The sequence below is a fragment of the Chinchilla lanigera genome, unplaced genomic scaffold (assembly GCF_000276665.1).
Source record: "Chinchilla lanigera isolate Chin_1 unplaced genomic scaffold, ChiLan1.0 scaffold00015, whole genome shotgun sequence".
In the NCBI taxonomy this organism is placed as follows: Eukaryota; Metazoa; Chordata; class Mammalia; order Rodentia; family Chinchillidae; genus Chinchilla; species Chinchilla lanigera.
In genome coordinates, this window is record NW_004955416.1 from 1,867,317 (window position 1) to 1,882,820 (window position 15,504).

The 15,504-nt window shown below is 40.8% G+C and overlaps 1 protein-coding gene across 2 annotated transcripts in view; it reads right to left on the reverse strand.

Moving 5' to 3' along the window:
* Window positions 1–531: 531 nt before the first annotated feature.
* Window positions 532–15,504, reverse strand: part of Scg5 (secretogranin V) — a 46,658-nt gene continuing 31,685 nt past the window's right edge. Inside the window, exons 3-6 of one of the 2 annotated variants that reach the window (XM_005381177.2) lie at window positions 13,823–13,972; window positions 10,880–10,989; window positions 4,538–4,591; window positions 532–1,094 (exon numbers count right to left, since the gene is read on the reverse strand). In XM_005381177.2, coding sequence (XP_005381234.1) covers window positions 999–1,094; window positions 4,538–4,591; window positions 10,880–10,989; window positions 13,823–13,972 — 410 coding nt within the window. In that variant the 3' untranslated portion in view covers window positions 532–998. Of the gene's footprint in view, window positions 1,095–4,537; window positions 4,592–10,879; window positions 10,993–13,822; window positions 13,973–15,504 lie in introns of both variants that reach the window. The other variant, XM_005381176.2, reaches the window with a different exon arrangement.

Sequence of the window (15,504 nt, forward strand, 5' to 3'; positions counted from 1 at the left end):
TACCACTGGATTATTTCAAACAAAATCTAGAACATCATTTTAATCTAGTCAACATTTAATGCTTATCCCTAAGAGATAAGGGATCCGAAAAATATCATAATACCATGTAAGAACTAAATGGCACCAAACATCCAGTCACTGCTCAAATCTCTCTAACTGGTCAATTTTTTTAAAATTTATATACTTGAGTCAGGATGCAAAGATGACCCTGTTATTTCATTCATATCTCTTATGTCCCTTAGATCCTTTACAATCTATAATATCCCCCACCAGCTGAAATTTATGTATTGAAAAAAGCCAGGCTATCTCTCTGTAGTCTTCCATATGAGTTTTGCTGATTATATTCAGTGGTGTGTTAATCATTCTTAGTTCTATCACCTGTAAAGTTGGGATAATACTTGGTTCATTTACTTCAACCCTTGTTATACCCTCACTATTAAGATCAGACAAGAACATGTATGTAAGGTTGTTCTAGTAAATAAGAAAATTGTTCTCTATATTGTTCCAAAAAAACTCACATTCACATGCCAATGCTTGAATAAACATTTACTAAGATACAGCCAAGAGAGATATGTCAGGTCCTCCCTGTGAGCACAGACTTCTTTATTGGTGTGTAACAAGGCCTGAGGGCTGGATGCATTGCATAATCAAAATCAAATGTCAGGTTTTTTGCAGACATGGCCAAAACAGCACAGCCCCAAACACCATTTAAACTGCAAGAAATCTGAGTATTTCCTAGTCTTATTTTTTATTGTACTTGACGTATACATTTTAATGTTAATGTTGAGTGCAGATCCACATTAAAAAAAAAAAAAGACAAAAAGAACTCTTATTCTAACTTAGCAGAAAGCTGAGCCATCAGTGTGAAGGACGATGCAAGAACAGCTGCTTTTCATCCATAATTATCTGAATCGGAAACATACTGCTATTTGCAGGGGCTTTAGTGACTCATGCACAGTAGTGGCAAGGGGCGCGAGTTTCCACTCAGCATCTTCTCTTTATTCTGGGTCCTTCTCCTCATCTGAAAAATGGGGCACAGACTTCTTTGCGACAACATTGTCCAGCCTCTGTCCTTGTAGATACGGATTGACACTCTGAAAACAAGAATGGTTTGGTATTATATGTGAACATCAGATGCAGACATTTCACAAAAGAAGTGAACGGTAATTGTGTCTTATCTATTGGCTTAATGACAAGGTAACAGTGTTACCCACCACCTACTAAAAGATTATTTAATGCACTGATTAATACCTCAGTGGCTTATGAATATAACTCAGTAAGTGTGTCATCCATACAACCATAGAGTTCTTTATGAATTGAAATGTGGCTTTTAAGCAATTATTTTGGGCAAAAAGATTTGGGATGAACCAGCTAAACTAAGCTCTTTCTCCATAGGAAAGAGAATTATTATTCTATGTCATTATGTAGGTAGGAGAGGGAATCTGAAGAACATTAAATTATCTTATTAGATGAATGTTCTAAAATAGGTGACAGAGTTGGGCCAAGTGAGAATTAGAACCTCAAAATTGGCCCCAGGTCATCCTATAGTTAGGACTGCTTCTTCCATGCCAGCATCCACCAAAGAGATTCATTAAGGGAAGGGCTTGAGTGATCATTTACAAAGAAGGACATTTTCTGGACCTCTACTTTGTTTTGATTCAAGACTCCATACTCTGAAATCTCTTGTATCTGTGATATTCCAAATGAGTCAGGGTTTTTCCATTCCTTCTCTAATCTCTATCTAGTTTTTGAGGTTTGGATTTGGGCTAGTAATTGAAGCTTTACAACACAGTGTTTAGCAAGAAAAAAAAAAAATTTCAAAGATTTGGAAGATATTTGTTTATTTAAATTGCCTTCCAGTAATGGAACAAAAATATAAAAAAGAGGTTGTAGTTACAGATGACCAACAAGTCTGTTACATGCCAAGCCTCCATGAAAGGATGGGGGCAGTTCATTCACAGGTGACTCTCTCTTGCCCATGGGACTGACCTGCTGTGGCTTTCTGGAAAGGTTAGCAAAACTCTCCCAAAGAGGAATAGAACCTGAGCTTAGTATTTGTAAATGTCTTTACACATTCTGACTGGCAAAAGCATTAATTATTAAAGATATAACTCACTGTGCACGGATCCATCACAAATAAGGTGGGAATTACAAAGTAAGCAAGGCCCCTTGGTAGCTAAAAAAGTAGCATGTCGTTTCCAAAACAATATTTTTTCTTTTAGGTGTTGTCACCTAGAGTGGTCTGGCCTATCCTGGGGGATCTGGGTAGCAGAAATGTGCACTGAAAAAGTCTATTTAATGCCATAAATATTTTTCTATTTAGTGATAATATTTATTCCAAAAATTCTATTATGTTAAAAGAGACTATGAGATGCTCGTGTTTACCAAATATCAAATATCATGGGAAAAAGTCCTGCTATCCAGATCCAGAAAATGTCAGAGATTGGAGGTAAAGAGAAGAAAATGCATAGGGAGGAAAAGAAGCAGTCACTTGAACTTCATGATGAATGCTTAATTGTCAGGTTTGAATCCAGCACTTGAGAGTAATAATAATAATGAGCCTTGGTTTCCATTATGTTCTACAGAGGGCAAGGCACTTTTATATTTGTCTTCTCAATCACTCAGGGGAGGACTAGTTAGTTTATACAGAGTACATTATGAAAGAACCCCGGGAATGTCTCCTAAAAACCCTCAGCAGATGATCAGCCTCCTTGGGGGATGTGTTGATTTTTCAGAAAAGCAAGCCCATAATTTCTTTATATCGATTGATGTTCTTGAGGCGGTGGCTAAGGTTTTCAAGTAAGAAGGGAACACCATCTAAAGTCTGATGTTGTTGAGAGGCAACTTCTGCTTTCTCAATAGTCCAGAGGGGTTCATGGCTTATGGTCTGAGAATGGGTCTTTATCGATGCCTGAGAATAGGAAGAATTTGATACCTTTGGGTCAATGCGACTTTTATTTTCCTAGATGCTAAGCCTTTTCCATGTGGAGGGAGTTGAGGCCAAAGTAAAGTCCTTTATAATATGTGTCCCAGCTGAATTTTGAGTGTTGGTAATCACTGGTCTCAAGGAAAAGCAACGTAGCTTGTGACCCACAGTCATTCAGTGAGTCAGGGTTCAAGGAATGGTGGGCCAGGAAGAAAAGGCAAAGTAACAGGCTGAGTTATTCATTTGGGGCCAATCATTGGTCTTATTTGGAAATGTCCCCTTTGTGCCTTGGGGAGATATGCAAGCCATCTTCCTGGTAAATTATGTGTATTCTGAACTCCTAGAATAGAATTTCTTGACGTTCTCTCAGAAGCATATTACACTCTTCCTGTCACCATCTGCCACTGGAAGCTACAATCACCAATGAAAACCACTAATAACCCTGTTAACTCTCCCAAACAATATCTGTTTCCAGATGTAACAAGTTTATGCTTCTCACGTAGGAAATTGGCCGTAGGTCTTCTGTGTATTGCTGGGAGGCACAGCAGCTAGAGGATTAATGTTGAAACCTGAAATTCACACCTCTTAAAGAACTCTCTAAATTTGGCAGAACTGTTCAGGATGATCATAGTTACCACTGTCCCGATTCCCAAATTTTGCCAGGATTCAGGTATTTGCTATTCTGAATAAATGGTTATATGTTTGGATATGTGTTTCGCTTTGTATATTTCAACTAACATGGTTACTATCTTATGGTAATTTACTGTGTAATAATGAGGTTCTTTCTTCCTGGCCTCTCCAATCTGGTCAGGAAGAAGGCTAGTGTCCAGGCCTTTCTGCCTATAAAATACCAGTGGATTAGCAGAACAGACACTGATCACTTATTAAGTCTCAGTGCCATAAAATGCATTAGAATCACAAAGCAAATTTAGCATTCAGCTTTACATGAGATAAAGCCGTATACACAGTAGCTAAATATAGAGCACTCACACCAAGATCCCACCTTGGACAGCCCTGGGATAGTTAGTAACTTATTCAGTAAACTCAGTAGTCAGCAAACAAATATGGCAGATGGAAGGAATTCTGCGTCAGTCTGGCTGGGCCAAGAGGAAAGAGATGTAGGAGAAATAAGGTTTATTCATCTAGTCTTTTGCTCCCACATTCCTTTATAATGATGGCTTGGAGCTTACAGTTTGACGCTTCCTTATTCTTGTCTTGTTTTTATATAAAGGATGCAGATGTATCAGTGGTTTCATCCACTGGCCTGCAGACCCTTTGAAGGAAGACCTACTGTCTGTCAGGTATCCCCTACATCTCCCACCCAAGTCGGGGGATACAATACATACCCTCTGACCAAACACAAGGGATGGAATCACCACAAAACTGGGCATTCCACTAAAAATTGTGTGCTTAAGTTTGGGGAAGTTATCCTGGAAGTCAAGGCCTGACGTTTTAGGTGTGGGCCCAGTCACACAAGACCTCTGCTCAGCCCTCAGCATTGCATGGGACAGGATTCTGCTACTTTCCAACAGCTGAAGGCTCCTACTTGTCAAATCCCCCACTCAGCAAACATTAATTTTCCCCTACAACAGCCCAACCAGTGCACGTTACCCTCCGCTTCCGCCTCTGTCCTCCCTTCATCTTCGCATAAAGGAGATTCTTGTTCTAGAGTGGGGAGAAAAGAAAACACATAAGCACAAGTATGGATCAAATTTGGTGAATGTCTATTTTAAAAGCAACACTTGGTGTGTCCCTTGGATATTTGCATACACATATTTTGGAAACAAAGCTAGATGAAAGGAATGTCATGTCAGGAAGATAGACCACAAGTGCAGCTTTCATACAGCCCTCTGCAGGGCCCCGAGGCACACAGTGTCATCAACAATCACATAAACAGGAAAATATGGCATTTTATAAAACACAAGGGATCTGGAAACCCATCTCCTCACTTTGAACGGCCTTTGTTTAAAATAAATAATTTTATCTCAATACCAAACTCCCTTTTCATGAACTGTACACATAAACTGTTCTCTAGAGCAGTGTCTGACAATTAACAACAATTTTCTGTGTAAATAAACAAGACCCTAGAACTTCTGCACGCCTCTCTTCTGGGGCTGAAGTCAGTGCCCCCAGTGAAGACAATTGGAAAACCATTTGGTCTATAACATTTTTAATAGAGTAAACCTTTTAAAAACTGCCAAAAAACTTCTTGGCAGAAAGGCGAGTTATGTTGGTGGGGGGAGAAAAAGCGCTCTGTTGCCGCAGTTTATATAAGTGTTTCCACATATTGCTGCATTTCAGACACACATTGGACTTAAATGAGCTCTAGAATATCAGACACATGCTCAACACATTTCCCATCTACTGAGATTATAAAAGACAGAGCGTTAAACCTGAAGGCAGAATTGGGTGTTTTACTTGTGTTGTTCTATTTGATTTTTTTTAATCAGAAAGGAAATAATGTATAAAAGAGATGAGTCAATGTCCACTAAAGAAAATATCTTAATACTGACTTTAAAAAAAATGATAGCATTCTAGTGAGGAACAAGTTTCTATAACACTTGTATCTCTGAGCTCTCTGGTTATAAAGGTGTCTTTTTTTTCTTTCTTAATTGTAGGTGTGAAAGTGAAAGTGCCAAGTAGAAAGTGAGCTTCATCTTTTTCACAGTCATTAAAATCTACCCCGCCTGCAGTTTACCACGCTTACCCCTCACCTGACCTCAACTCTGCAGGGACGCTGTGCCAGGAATGAAGGGGCCTCCAGTGCCCAAACTAACAATGCAGTACTGGCCATGGCTTTTCTTCTGCTCAGTTGAGGAACAAACAGATCAAGTGAATATCACAAGGGAGACAAGACAGGCAGGCATGGGTACTGCCACTGGACTTGTTCCCTCTGGTCTGCGAACATAAACAGCGTCTGGTGCACAGAGAACATTCTGCATGTTGGTGTCAGAGCCAGGGAAGGGAGGCAGTGCAGAAAGAGGGCGAGAACAGTGGCCCTCCTATGCACAGTCCTGCCCAGCTGCCTGAGCTGGCAAAGTACAGAGAGGCCTGGGAGCTGGTGCCATGGGATAGACTGCCAGCCACTGCTGGAACGGTTTCCGCTGGGCCACCAGGGAAAAGCAGCCGAATCATAATGCCCTTTAGATTGTGGAGCAGATTACACCCATAAAAGCCCACATTCAAAAAGAAAGACAAAAGGTCTGGCAAATCTTTATCTCAAAGATGGTGCTGGCATTACCCCGAGAGCTAGGATTAGGATAAGTAGATCAGTGCTTCCTCACGCCTGCAGCAAAGTGGCTGGGCATTCTCCATTAGCCCTGTTCCTGTCTGGGGATGGCAAGTATAGTGTGGGTCTAAAATAAGTATACAAAATGGATGGGGGGAAACCGCTCATCTCTTCTGACACCCATTCACTGCTCACTCCTTCGGGAGCAATGAGCCTGCTTTCTATGCGAGGAGCAGGTTTAAATTCATGATGAGGGCTTTCCATTGTGCCATCAAGATTTTGGACACCTGCCCAGTTCCGAGTTTCAGATTTCATTCCTAAGTGGAATCGGGGTGGGAGGAGTGGGGGGCTTCTTGGAGAAATATCTGACTCTGGGCTAGGGCAGAGACCTGTGAGGATGAATGAAGCTGGAATATCTCACTAGGTCAGAAAGTAAGGAAGTGATGGAGTCATGTCAGAGGGGAAGAAAAGGCACTGAAGGGACTCCAACTGGCCTCACTAGGACTGTTAGAACGTCATAATCAATAACAGGAATCCATGAATCCATACTGATACCAGATAAATAAACACATTTATAGATGCATGACAGAAGTGGGCAGCAGGGATAAGCAGGGGAAACTTGCAGAAAGAATAAAAGAATAAGAAAAACCACCATTTTGAAACTATCCTACTTATAATTGGTTCTGGTAAACATCACCCACGGATGATAAACATATTGATTAAAAGTTTAACAGAGAACAGAACATCTATGCAGTCTCAAGGTATTTTCTTACAGACTAACTATTAATTTCAGTGGAGAAATGATGATTTTACACTAGAGAAGTGCAGCGAACATAACTTTAGCAAAAGGACAAAGTTAATACCACCAACCGTGGGACAAAATGATATGTGCTTACCCAGTATAAAGTACTAAGAATGGGCTAGGGATGTAGCTCCGTGGCTCAGCACCTGCCTGGCAAGCACAAGGCCCTGAATTCAATTTCTGGTATTAAAAAAACGAAAACAAAACACCAACAAACAAACAAACCAAAACCTAAAGTACTAAGAAAAAATATCAAAAAGGCATAAGTATGCAGAAGCTTAACCATGTTTGACAACAGTTAATTGCATACTTCAAAACATGGCGGAGAAGATGTTTCAAAGTTCCTACATAAAGAAATGATCAATGTTTAAGATTATGGATATGCCAGTTACTATAATCTGATCATTACACATTATATATGTAGATTAAAATGTCACATTATGCCCAATAAATATGGACAATTACTACGTGTCAACTAAAAGCAATTTTTCAAAGTATAACTTAAGTCCAATTACATAAAAGCTTGAGACAAACCCAAACAGCAGACTTCAGACATGTTGTGGTCATGAAAGACAAAGAATGTCCAAGAGGGCTCCTGCCCCCCATTTTTCCCATGGTTCAAGCTCTGGATATGATCATCTATTGATGAAAAGGTACGTAAAGCAATTTAAAAAGAGAAGGATTTGCCATTTGAGATAACTTTTGAGAGGACTGTTGCACAAAAGGCAATTTATTTCATTTTTAAAGAGCTCTGGAGTCAGATGATTGGGTTCAATTCCCAGCTCTGCCAATAAGTACCCTATGTTGCTGAGTAGGTTACTCAGCTCCCTAAACCTGAATTTTCTCACTTACGAGATGAGAGTGATGAGGATGGGCAAATTGAGTTAGACAGCTAAAGGGAAGGGTTTAGCATAGTATCTGGCACATACTGCATGCTCAGTAAACACTACTATTTACTACTGTATTGTGTAATACAATTATTATTCCCCGGCATATTCCCATTATCTAACATAGGACCCAGAAGGCATATGATGTACATTTAATAAATGTGTCTTGATGCATTAACAAAGAGGGAGACGTGCAGGAAGCATGACAGACACTGATATTTATAACATGTGAATCATTGCTAGAGATGCAGCTCAGCTCTGGCTAATGTCAAAAACAGAGAAGCGCTAGCAAATAAGGAAACAGGGGCTTGTGTGCAGTTCTCTTGTGAAAGATGATTAATTACTTTGTTAACTTAAAGAATGGTTGAGTTGAAGACAAGTTTGAAATTACCCTTCTATATAAACATAGAGGAAGGTTTGTGGAGCCCAGCTTAGAGAAATGAGACGTACTCAATTCACACTCCTATGTGAAGACCAAGCAAATCTTCACTACTGGGTGGTAATGAGGAAATAAACAAAGAAACTCAAGTTGAAACAAACATAATTACAGATGATAAAGGTGTGTAAACATTGTTCTGACCACTGATCTGTGATTGTCCTTTTCATATGGTCCTAAATTCTAGTTTTAGCTCTGATGGAGACAAAGAACGGGAATGACTAGGAGAAATTCAAGTCATTATTTTGAGAAGGAAGCACAGAAAGAGAGGAGTGGTGGATGGCCTAACAAGGGCCAAGGGTGAGTGGAACGTGGTGAGAGAAATTTGTAAAGGTTTTCAGAAAGAGGTAAGAAAAGCTGGAAGGGGAGACGTTTCTATCTCTCCCACTCCACAACATCAACTGGGCTCTCTGGCCTCACTCGGATGTTTTCTCATGTTCAGTCTCCAGTTAAGCTGGATACATTCCCACATGAGACTCGGGGCTGCCTTCGTTAGTGCTTTGACTTCCTTGGCAGCCAATGTACTGATCAGGCACCATGGCCCCCAACCCTGGATCTCCCTTCCCCTTGGCTTCCATGTTTCCCAGCGATTGCACCTGGCCCTAGCTGTATAGCTAGAACCAGAAGCTGAGAAGATTCTCATCCCATGTATCTCAATCACAAGACTGTAAGCTCTTGAAAGATCAGCACCATGTCATGATGAATATGGTATACTGAGTGCACAGCACCATACCTGAAACAAAGCAGGCTCAGTACCTTCTCTTTCCCTTTGCACCTTGTTGAATGGGCTCAACATCTTCTACTTGCTCCTTGCTTTCAGTATCGTCTACTTGTTCCTTCCCAGTGCCCCTCTGTGATCTGTTGGTCTTTCCCTCCTTCTCTCTGCTCCTTTCTTCCCTCTCTCCCTGTCTTCTTCTCCTCTCTTTTTAAAATGTCCTCAGAGGAAAAGTCAATTATCATCTATTTTATATAGACTTAGAATCTCTCTTCTTTCCTCTCTCTGCTACATTTATGCCAGATAACAATTCTAGTTAGCCCCCCTGCCTTGAACAGTCATGGATTCTCACTTTTCCCTACTGTAATTATAGCCATCATAACTAGAACTGCTTCCCATATTTTCTTCCTGCCCATGGTTCCTTCTCCTCCTATTTCATTTTTTAATATGCCATCAAGATAACTTTTACATAAATCTTTCACAATTACAATCTCTATTTGAAAGACTATAGGCATTTTTCTGTTTAATTTATTTACCAGGTGTTAGCCTCAGCTAGTAGGTTTGAAAATGGCTCCACACACCAATTCTTAGGAACCTTTGCCTGCAAACTGAACAGAAGAAAAAAGGAGAAGTTTGCTTTTGAGATTTCAGAGCTGAGAATGGAAGGAGACCTTCGGTGGGTGGGCTTAGGCAGTGTGGAATATCTGCTCGTGCACTCATTCATCTCACTCATTCTCTCATTCTACAGACACACAGGCTACCTACACTTATATGAGAATTAACACTCGGAAGGGTTTTCCCAATTTTCTACATGGCTTCCTCATTTGATTATGTAGGAACCTAGACATATCCCCATTCAATTTTCATCTTGCTTGGCTCACTGTTCCAGCCTGTTGGGATCTTCTTGAATTTCAACTGTGTCATCCAGTGTTATCGTTCCAACTCTGTACCATCCTCAGAGAATCTGATACGTACATGCTCTATATTTTTATTACAAGCATTGGTAAAAATGTGGAGTGGGGTAGCGCTAAGACATGCAGGACACCATGTAAAATCCCCCCCCCATTGACGTGGATTCCTTAACAAGCTCCCTTTTGGGTGCTATTCTGTTGCCTAGGCTGCATGGCTTTCCCTCTTCCAATAGAAGATCATACAAGATCTTATCAAATACGTTGCTGAAGTCCAAATGCACCGTGCCCATTTCATTCTCTCATCAAGCTTGCAAGTAAATGAATAATGCTGGCAGGTGAAAGAACAAGCTAGGTTGACAAGACTTGTTTTTAGCATATCAGTGCCAAATGTGCATTTCTTTTTCCCAGTGCTCACGAACAGCTCCCTCAACTGACAGCTGTACACACCTGCCTGCGCCTGACAACAAGCTCACTGCTTCACAGGCAGAAGTCTTTTCTCTTTCCATGAAGCAGAATTATGTGTCTGTTTCTAATTGCTGACATCCTTCTCCCTTAATTCTTCAAAGGGAAATCATCTCCCTTAGCCCAAAGATCAAATTTGCAAGTTTTCTCAGTATCTTTTTCTTAAAAATCACTTTGATAAAGTCTTACGGGTGCATGAAAAACTGGTGAATTGTGAGGATGTTTTTATGACAAAGGGGGTGGGGCAGAGCCGAGTGGAAGCCACGGAGACTGGAAATGGATGCGACCTGTTTAGACTGTGCTTTCTTTGGATGGTTTTGATTCATTGCTGCTAGACCCACGAGTGTGGTTTGGGATGATAGTCACTTAAAGTCACTCTCAACTAAAGATTTCTTGAAAACTGAGCTTCTGGATATTTTTTGTCTCTTCCTTCACCTACAGTGCTCATCTCTGCAATCAATGCCTTCAGAGAGCCACATGCAAATCTACTAGCAGCTGCATCTGGACTTACCCACTTGCCCAAGCCTGGGTAGTCATGTTCTGGATCAAAAAGGTGCTGGTGCAACTGGAATTCTCGACTGAACTCCGCTGTGTCAGGGGTGTTTTCTAGACATCCATCGTCTGCTGCAAACAGCCAAAGGTTTTGACAAAGAGCCAAGGCATAGATTGTTATTCTAAGAGTTAATTCATCAAAAACATCTAGACATACAAAAGTCAGAGTGTATTCCTATCAATCCCTCCAAGTCCCTGTGCCTTGAGGAGCCAATATCCTTGGCCAGTGGGGCTGTTTATCCCAGCTCCCACTCCTGTAGCAGAGGCCTGACCTGTTGGGTGTCCATTAAATCCATTTCCTTTTCCTCCTCGGCATATAACTAGGCTAATTTTCCCACCTTGCTTTGTGTTCCTGTGGAGTCATACACCTGAGTTTTGTCCAACAGAATGTGGGCAGTTACACTGTGTTCCACTTCCAGGCCTGGCCCACAAAATCCTGCTATGACACTCTGTTCTCCACCCCTTCCCATCACCTGCTGTCTGCATGCTGCTTGGTGCCATCCAGGGCTAGGTGGACATCAGTGTAGAGATGGGAGTTTAGGCTGCCAAACCATCCACCTTCCTTCCCCTCACCCACGCCTGGCAGGGCTTCACACACAAGTGAGAAATTAATTTGTTTTGTGTTGAGCCACTAAAATATTTTATCTGTTACAACATCAATTATTTTTATAACTAATATACTTCTGTTCCACATCATTCTGTTTTCTCCTGGGTAAACTCTTTAGAAAACATGTCAGCATCTTTGAGGAAGTATGTTATAAAATAACAACAGTAGTCCTCAGGGCTTGATGTTATGTGGTATAGTAGTAGTGGCTTTCTCTTTGGTGTTAGACCAGAGCTCAAGGATCAAAGCCCAGTTAGTTCCTCGGGAAGGTTATCCTACCGTCTTCACGGCTGCTTCTTCATGTCAATAATCAAACACTTACAGAGTTGCCATGAGGAAGAGAGATAGTCATAGAGGGAGCACCAGACATGCAAGTTTGCAATATGTCTTAGTCTCCTCCCCACCATCTCCCTTTAAATGACAATCCGTCACGTGACTTTACTTTGTGACAAAGTATATTTTCAATCCAAATCAAAGAAAGAACGTTATGTGCTCTAGGAGGCTGCTATTAGCTAAGACCTAGCTAAAAGGTCTTAGTAGGTATGATGCCCTAAAAGTGAGTCCTTTTTATCATTCTAGTATGTGTTAGACAACAGTTTTAGAAAGAGGGAGATCCTGGCACACTGGTGCATTCTTGTAATCCTAATTACTTGGGAGGCTGAGGCAGGAGGATCACAATATTGAACCTAACCTGGGTAACTTAGCAAGAACTGCTCTCAAAATAAAAAATAAAAAGGGTATAGTTGATGGTAGAGCATTCTTGGGTTTGATCCCCAAAATCAAAAAATCCCCCTGTAAAAAAAGGAAAAGATAAAGGATGGCAAATTTTGTGTGATACTGCAGGGTGGGTAGAGGGTCACTTTTCAAAGGGATAATCATGCTTCAAAGTCAATACTGAAAGGGAATTTGTTTAAAATTAGTCAAGATATGTTGGTTTGGGACTGAACTGGAGGCTTCCAATAGCCTAAAGCATTCAATCTCTCCATTTTTAGCAACCTGAAGCTAGTGAGGAAGTCCTTAGTATTCTGAACAAATCCCCAAACTAGCCTGAAGGTGGTTCCCCACTTTTTACTGAGCTATTTCTACTTTCTTTGTCTAAAGCAATCAACATGTAGGAGAGGTACTGGACAGAGAACTCCAGCAGCCTGCTTGTGGCCATCTGTAACCTTTTCAGAATTGCTCCTCAGGGACCTCTGAGTGGGTTGAGACAGACGCTGAGATGAAACACTGCTCTGGAACCTGAAGATCTGAAGTCTACAAATGTGCTCTAGGATCTGCACCCTACCATGAGGCCAGGGTCTGTGTACCGGGTCCCAAAGGATTCCCTGTGAGTCAGATCTTCCCAAGCACTTCACACAAATAATGGCTAAATTTTGCAAGTTATTTTCCTTTTATTTGACCAATTGTGGTAAAAAATAATAATAATAATAATAATGTGAAATATGTTATCTTAGTGGAAAGATAGCAAAGGGAATGGCAGATGATGTGCAAATACAGCTGGGATTTTTCTCCACCTTCATCAGCTCACATGTATTGCTTGCCTCTCAGAGTACTAGAAAACTAGCTTGATTACATTCTGTTTTCTTTTTTCAGGACAGCCTAGAACTACACTGTATGTTTCTCTAAGACAATCATTCAACAGATGAGGAGACAGAGGCCCAAGGAAGTGAAGGGAAATGCTATAGTTTACAGTAGGACTCAGATCTTTTGGTTCAAATTCTGGGTTTCTTTCCTTCTCTTATAATAGCAGGTCTCCAACTTTAGTACTCACCAGAACCACTTGGAGGGCTGGTTCCCACATGGATTGCTGTCTCTAATTCGATGAGTCTGAGGGAAGCCTGAAGCTTTGCATTGCTAATAAGTTCCGGTTGAGGCCTTTCAGGGTCACACTTTGGGAACCACAGCACTACCCTATTTTAATCAACCTAAGCAGATCCCTGTGGAGACTGCTGTTCTCCAGTATGAGCTGGGTTGTGTTTTTTTTTTTCCCCTACCCATCCAAAACCCTACAAGCAAGTAAAACGTGGCAGAGGTGATGGAAGCCAGGCAGTGACTCAGGTTTTCCCACCATCCTGAGGCAGCAGCCCCACATTAGCTTGGTCCCATCCAGTTACTCTGGTTGTTCCACCTTAAGATGGAAATTTACACCCCATGGAAGACGGAGAAGGCCACACCTTAAATGATAACAAGCGTACCTTCCTAAAGAGAGAGAGAGACTGCATTGTAGCCCATGTTAGAATTTCCAATTTCTTTCCAAGGCCTCTACTGTCCATGATGACCCAAAGACATGTCCATTACCTGTTTTTCCAACTGGACAGGGATTTGGAGGGTCAGGGTAACCCTGATCCTCACTGAAGTCCTTAGGAATGTTGTCACCAGTCAACTCTGCCACGATGTTAGGGATGTTGCCGAAAGGACCCAAGTGCTGTAGACCTTCATGAGCTCCACCTGACAGGAAATCAAAAGTACATTCACTGCAGTGTGGCTAAATTCATTTGAGCTTGTATTCAGTCCGGCACTCACACCATACAGGCAAAGCACTCTGCTCCGTGCCATGGGAACAGAAAAATAAATGAAACAGTTCTCTGCCCTCTAGAGGTTTAGAAGTTCAGCTGCGGAAACAGACACATTCTGTACATTTACACACAAGGCAGACTGTATCCATGCTGCCATAGAAATATTAAGGCAGCTTTAACATTCCAGGGGCGTGGAATAGGAAGGACGCCATGTGGCTTGTGGGATGGGAGGGCTTCTTGGCTGACCGGAAGTTGTGTGGCACTGACACAGATGGGTGAGACTCTGGGAGCTGGGCGTGGAGATGGGAGAGAGGTGGGGACAGACAGGGAGGCAATGGCAACCAAAGCATAACCAGCTGAAAGAATATTATGAGAACATGGGGAAGGAGCCAAGCACTTTGGCAGACAACTATAATGCTAGCTACTTGGGAGCCTGAAGCAGGAAGACGAAAGTTCAAGGCCAGCTTGGGCAATTTAGCAAGACCCCATCTCAAAATAAAAACTAAAAAGACCTGGGGATGTTGAACACTCCTGGGTTCAACCCTAAATACTACAAAATGAAAGACAGAGAGAGAGAGAAAGAGAGAGAGAACACTAGCTCAGTCACTTAAAATTTGATTATTTCATACAATTTTCTCTTCTGAATACCTTTTCATGCACAAATCTTTATCTTTTTTCATTTTATATTAAAGCAGAAGACTCCCTCCATTTGTCTGCAGTTGTCAATGCCTGTAAATTGCTAATGGCTGTAGTTTTTTATCCAATCATTGTAGCACGACATATTAACCATTCCCCTATTGTGAAGCAGTTAGTGTTTCCCAGTTTATTTTAAGTCTTTAATTTTTTCCATATTTTGGATTAATCTTTCTCAGGATAAATTCCCAGAAGTCAATTTACTGGGTCAAAAGCCATAAACATTTTTATGGCTCATGATATTGTACTGCCAAATGTTTTCCAAAAAGGAGGTACTAATTTATAAAATATCACCAACAAAATATGAGAATACTATTTTTACAACATCCTTACCAGCACTGGGTTTTATAAAAATAAAATTGTATATTTTTTTGCTAACTTAAATTTAGAAAAATTTAATAAAACAGTGATTTCAGAAAATTACTGTTTTGAATGTCTTTGATTACCAGCTCAAATATTTTTCCCTTATGTTTACTTACTAGATTTAATTTCTTTTTTATGACTTGTCTGTTTATACTCTTGGAATTATAATGTTTCTCTTATCAATTTGTACATGCATTTCACATAATAAATATATCAGGCATTTGGCTTCACATTTTCTGCAAGTATTTCCCATGTTGTCTGGCTTTTAATCCTGGTGGTTATTATATTTTGCTAACATAAGTTTTTAATATTTGCACAGTCAGATTGTTTCTTTCTCTTGTGATTTCTTCCTGCTATAAACTTGTCTCTTCAGAGGTACTATCAACATTTGAGCATGTCTTTTAGTTT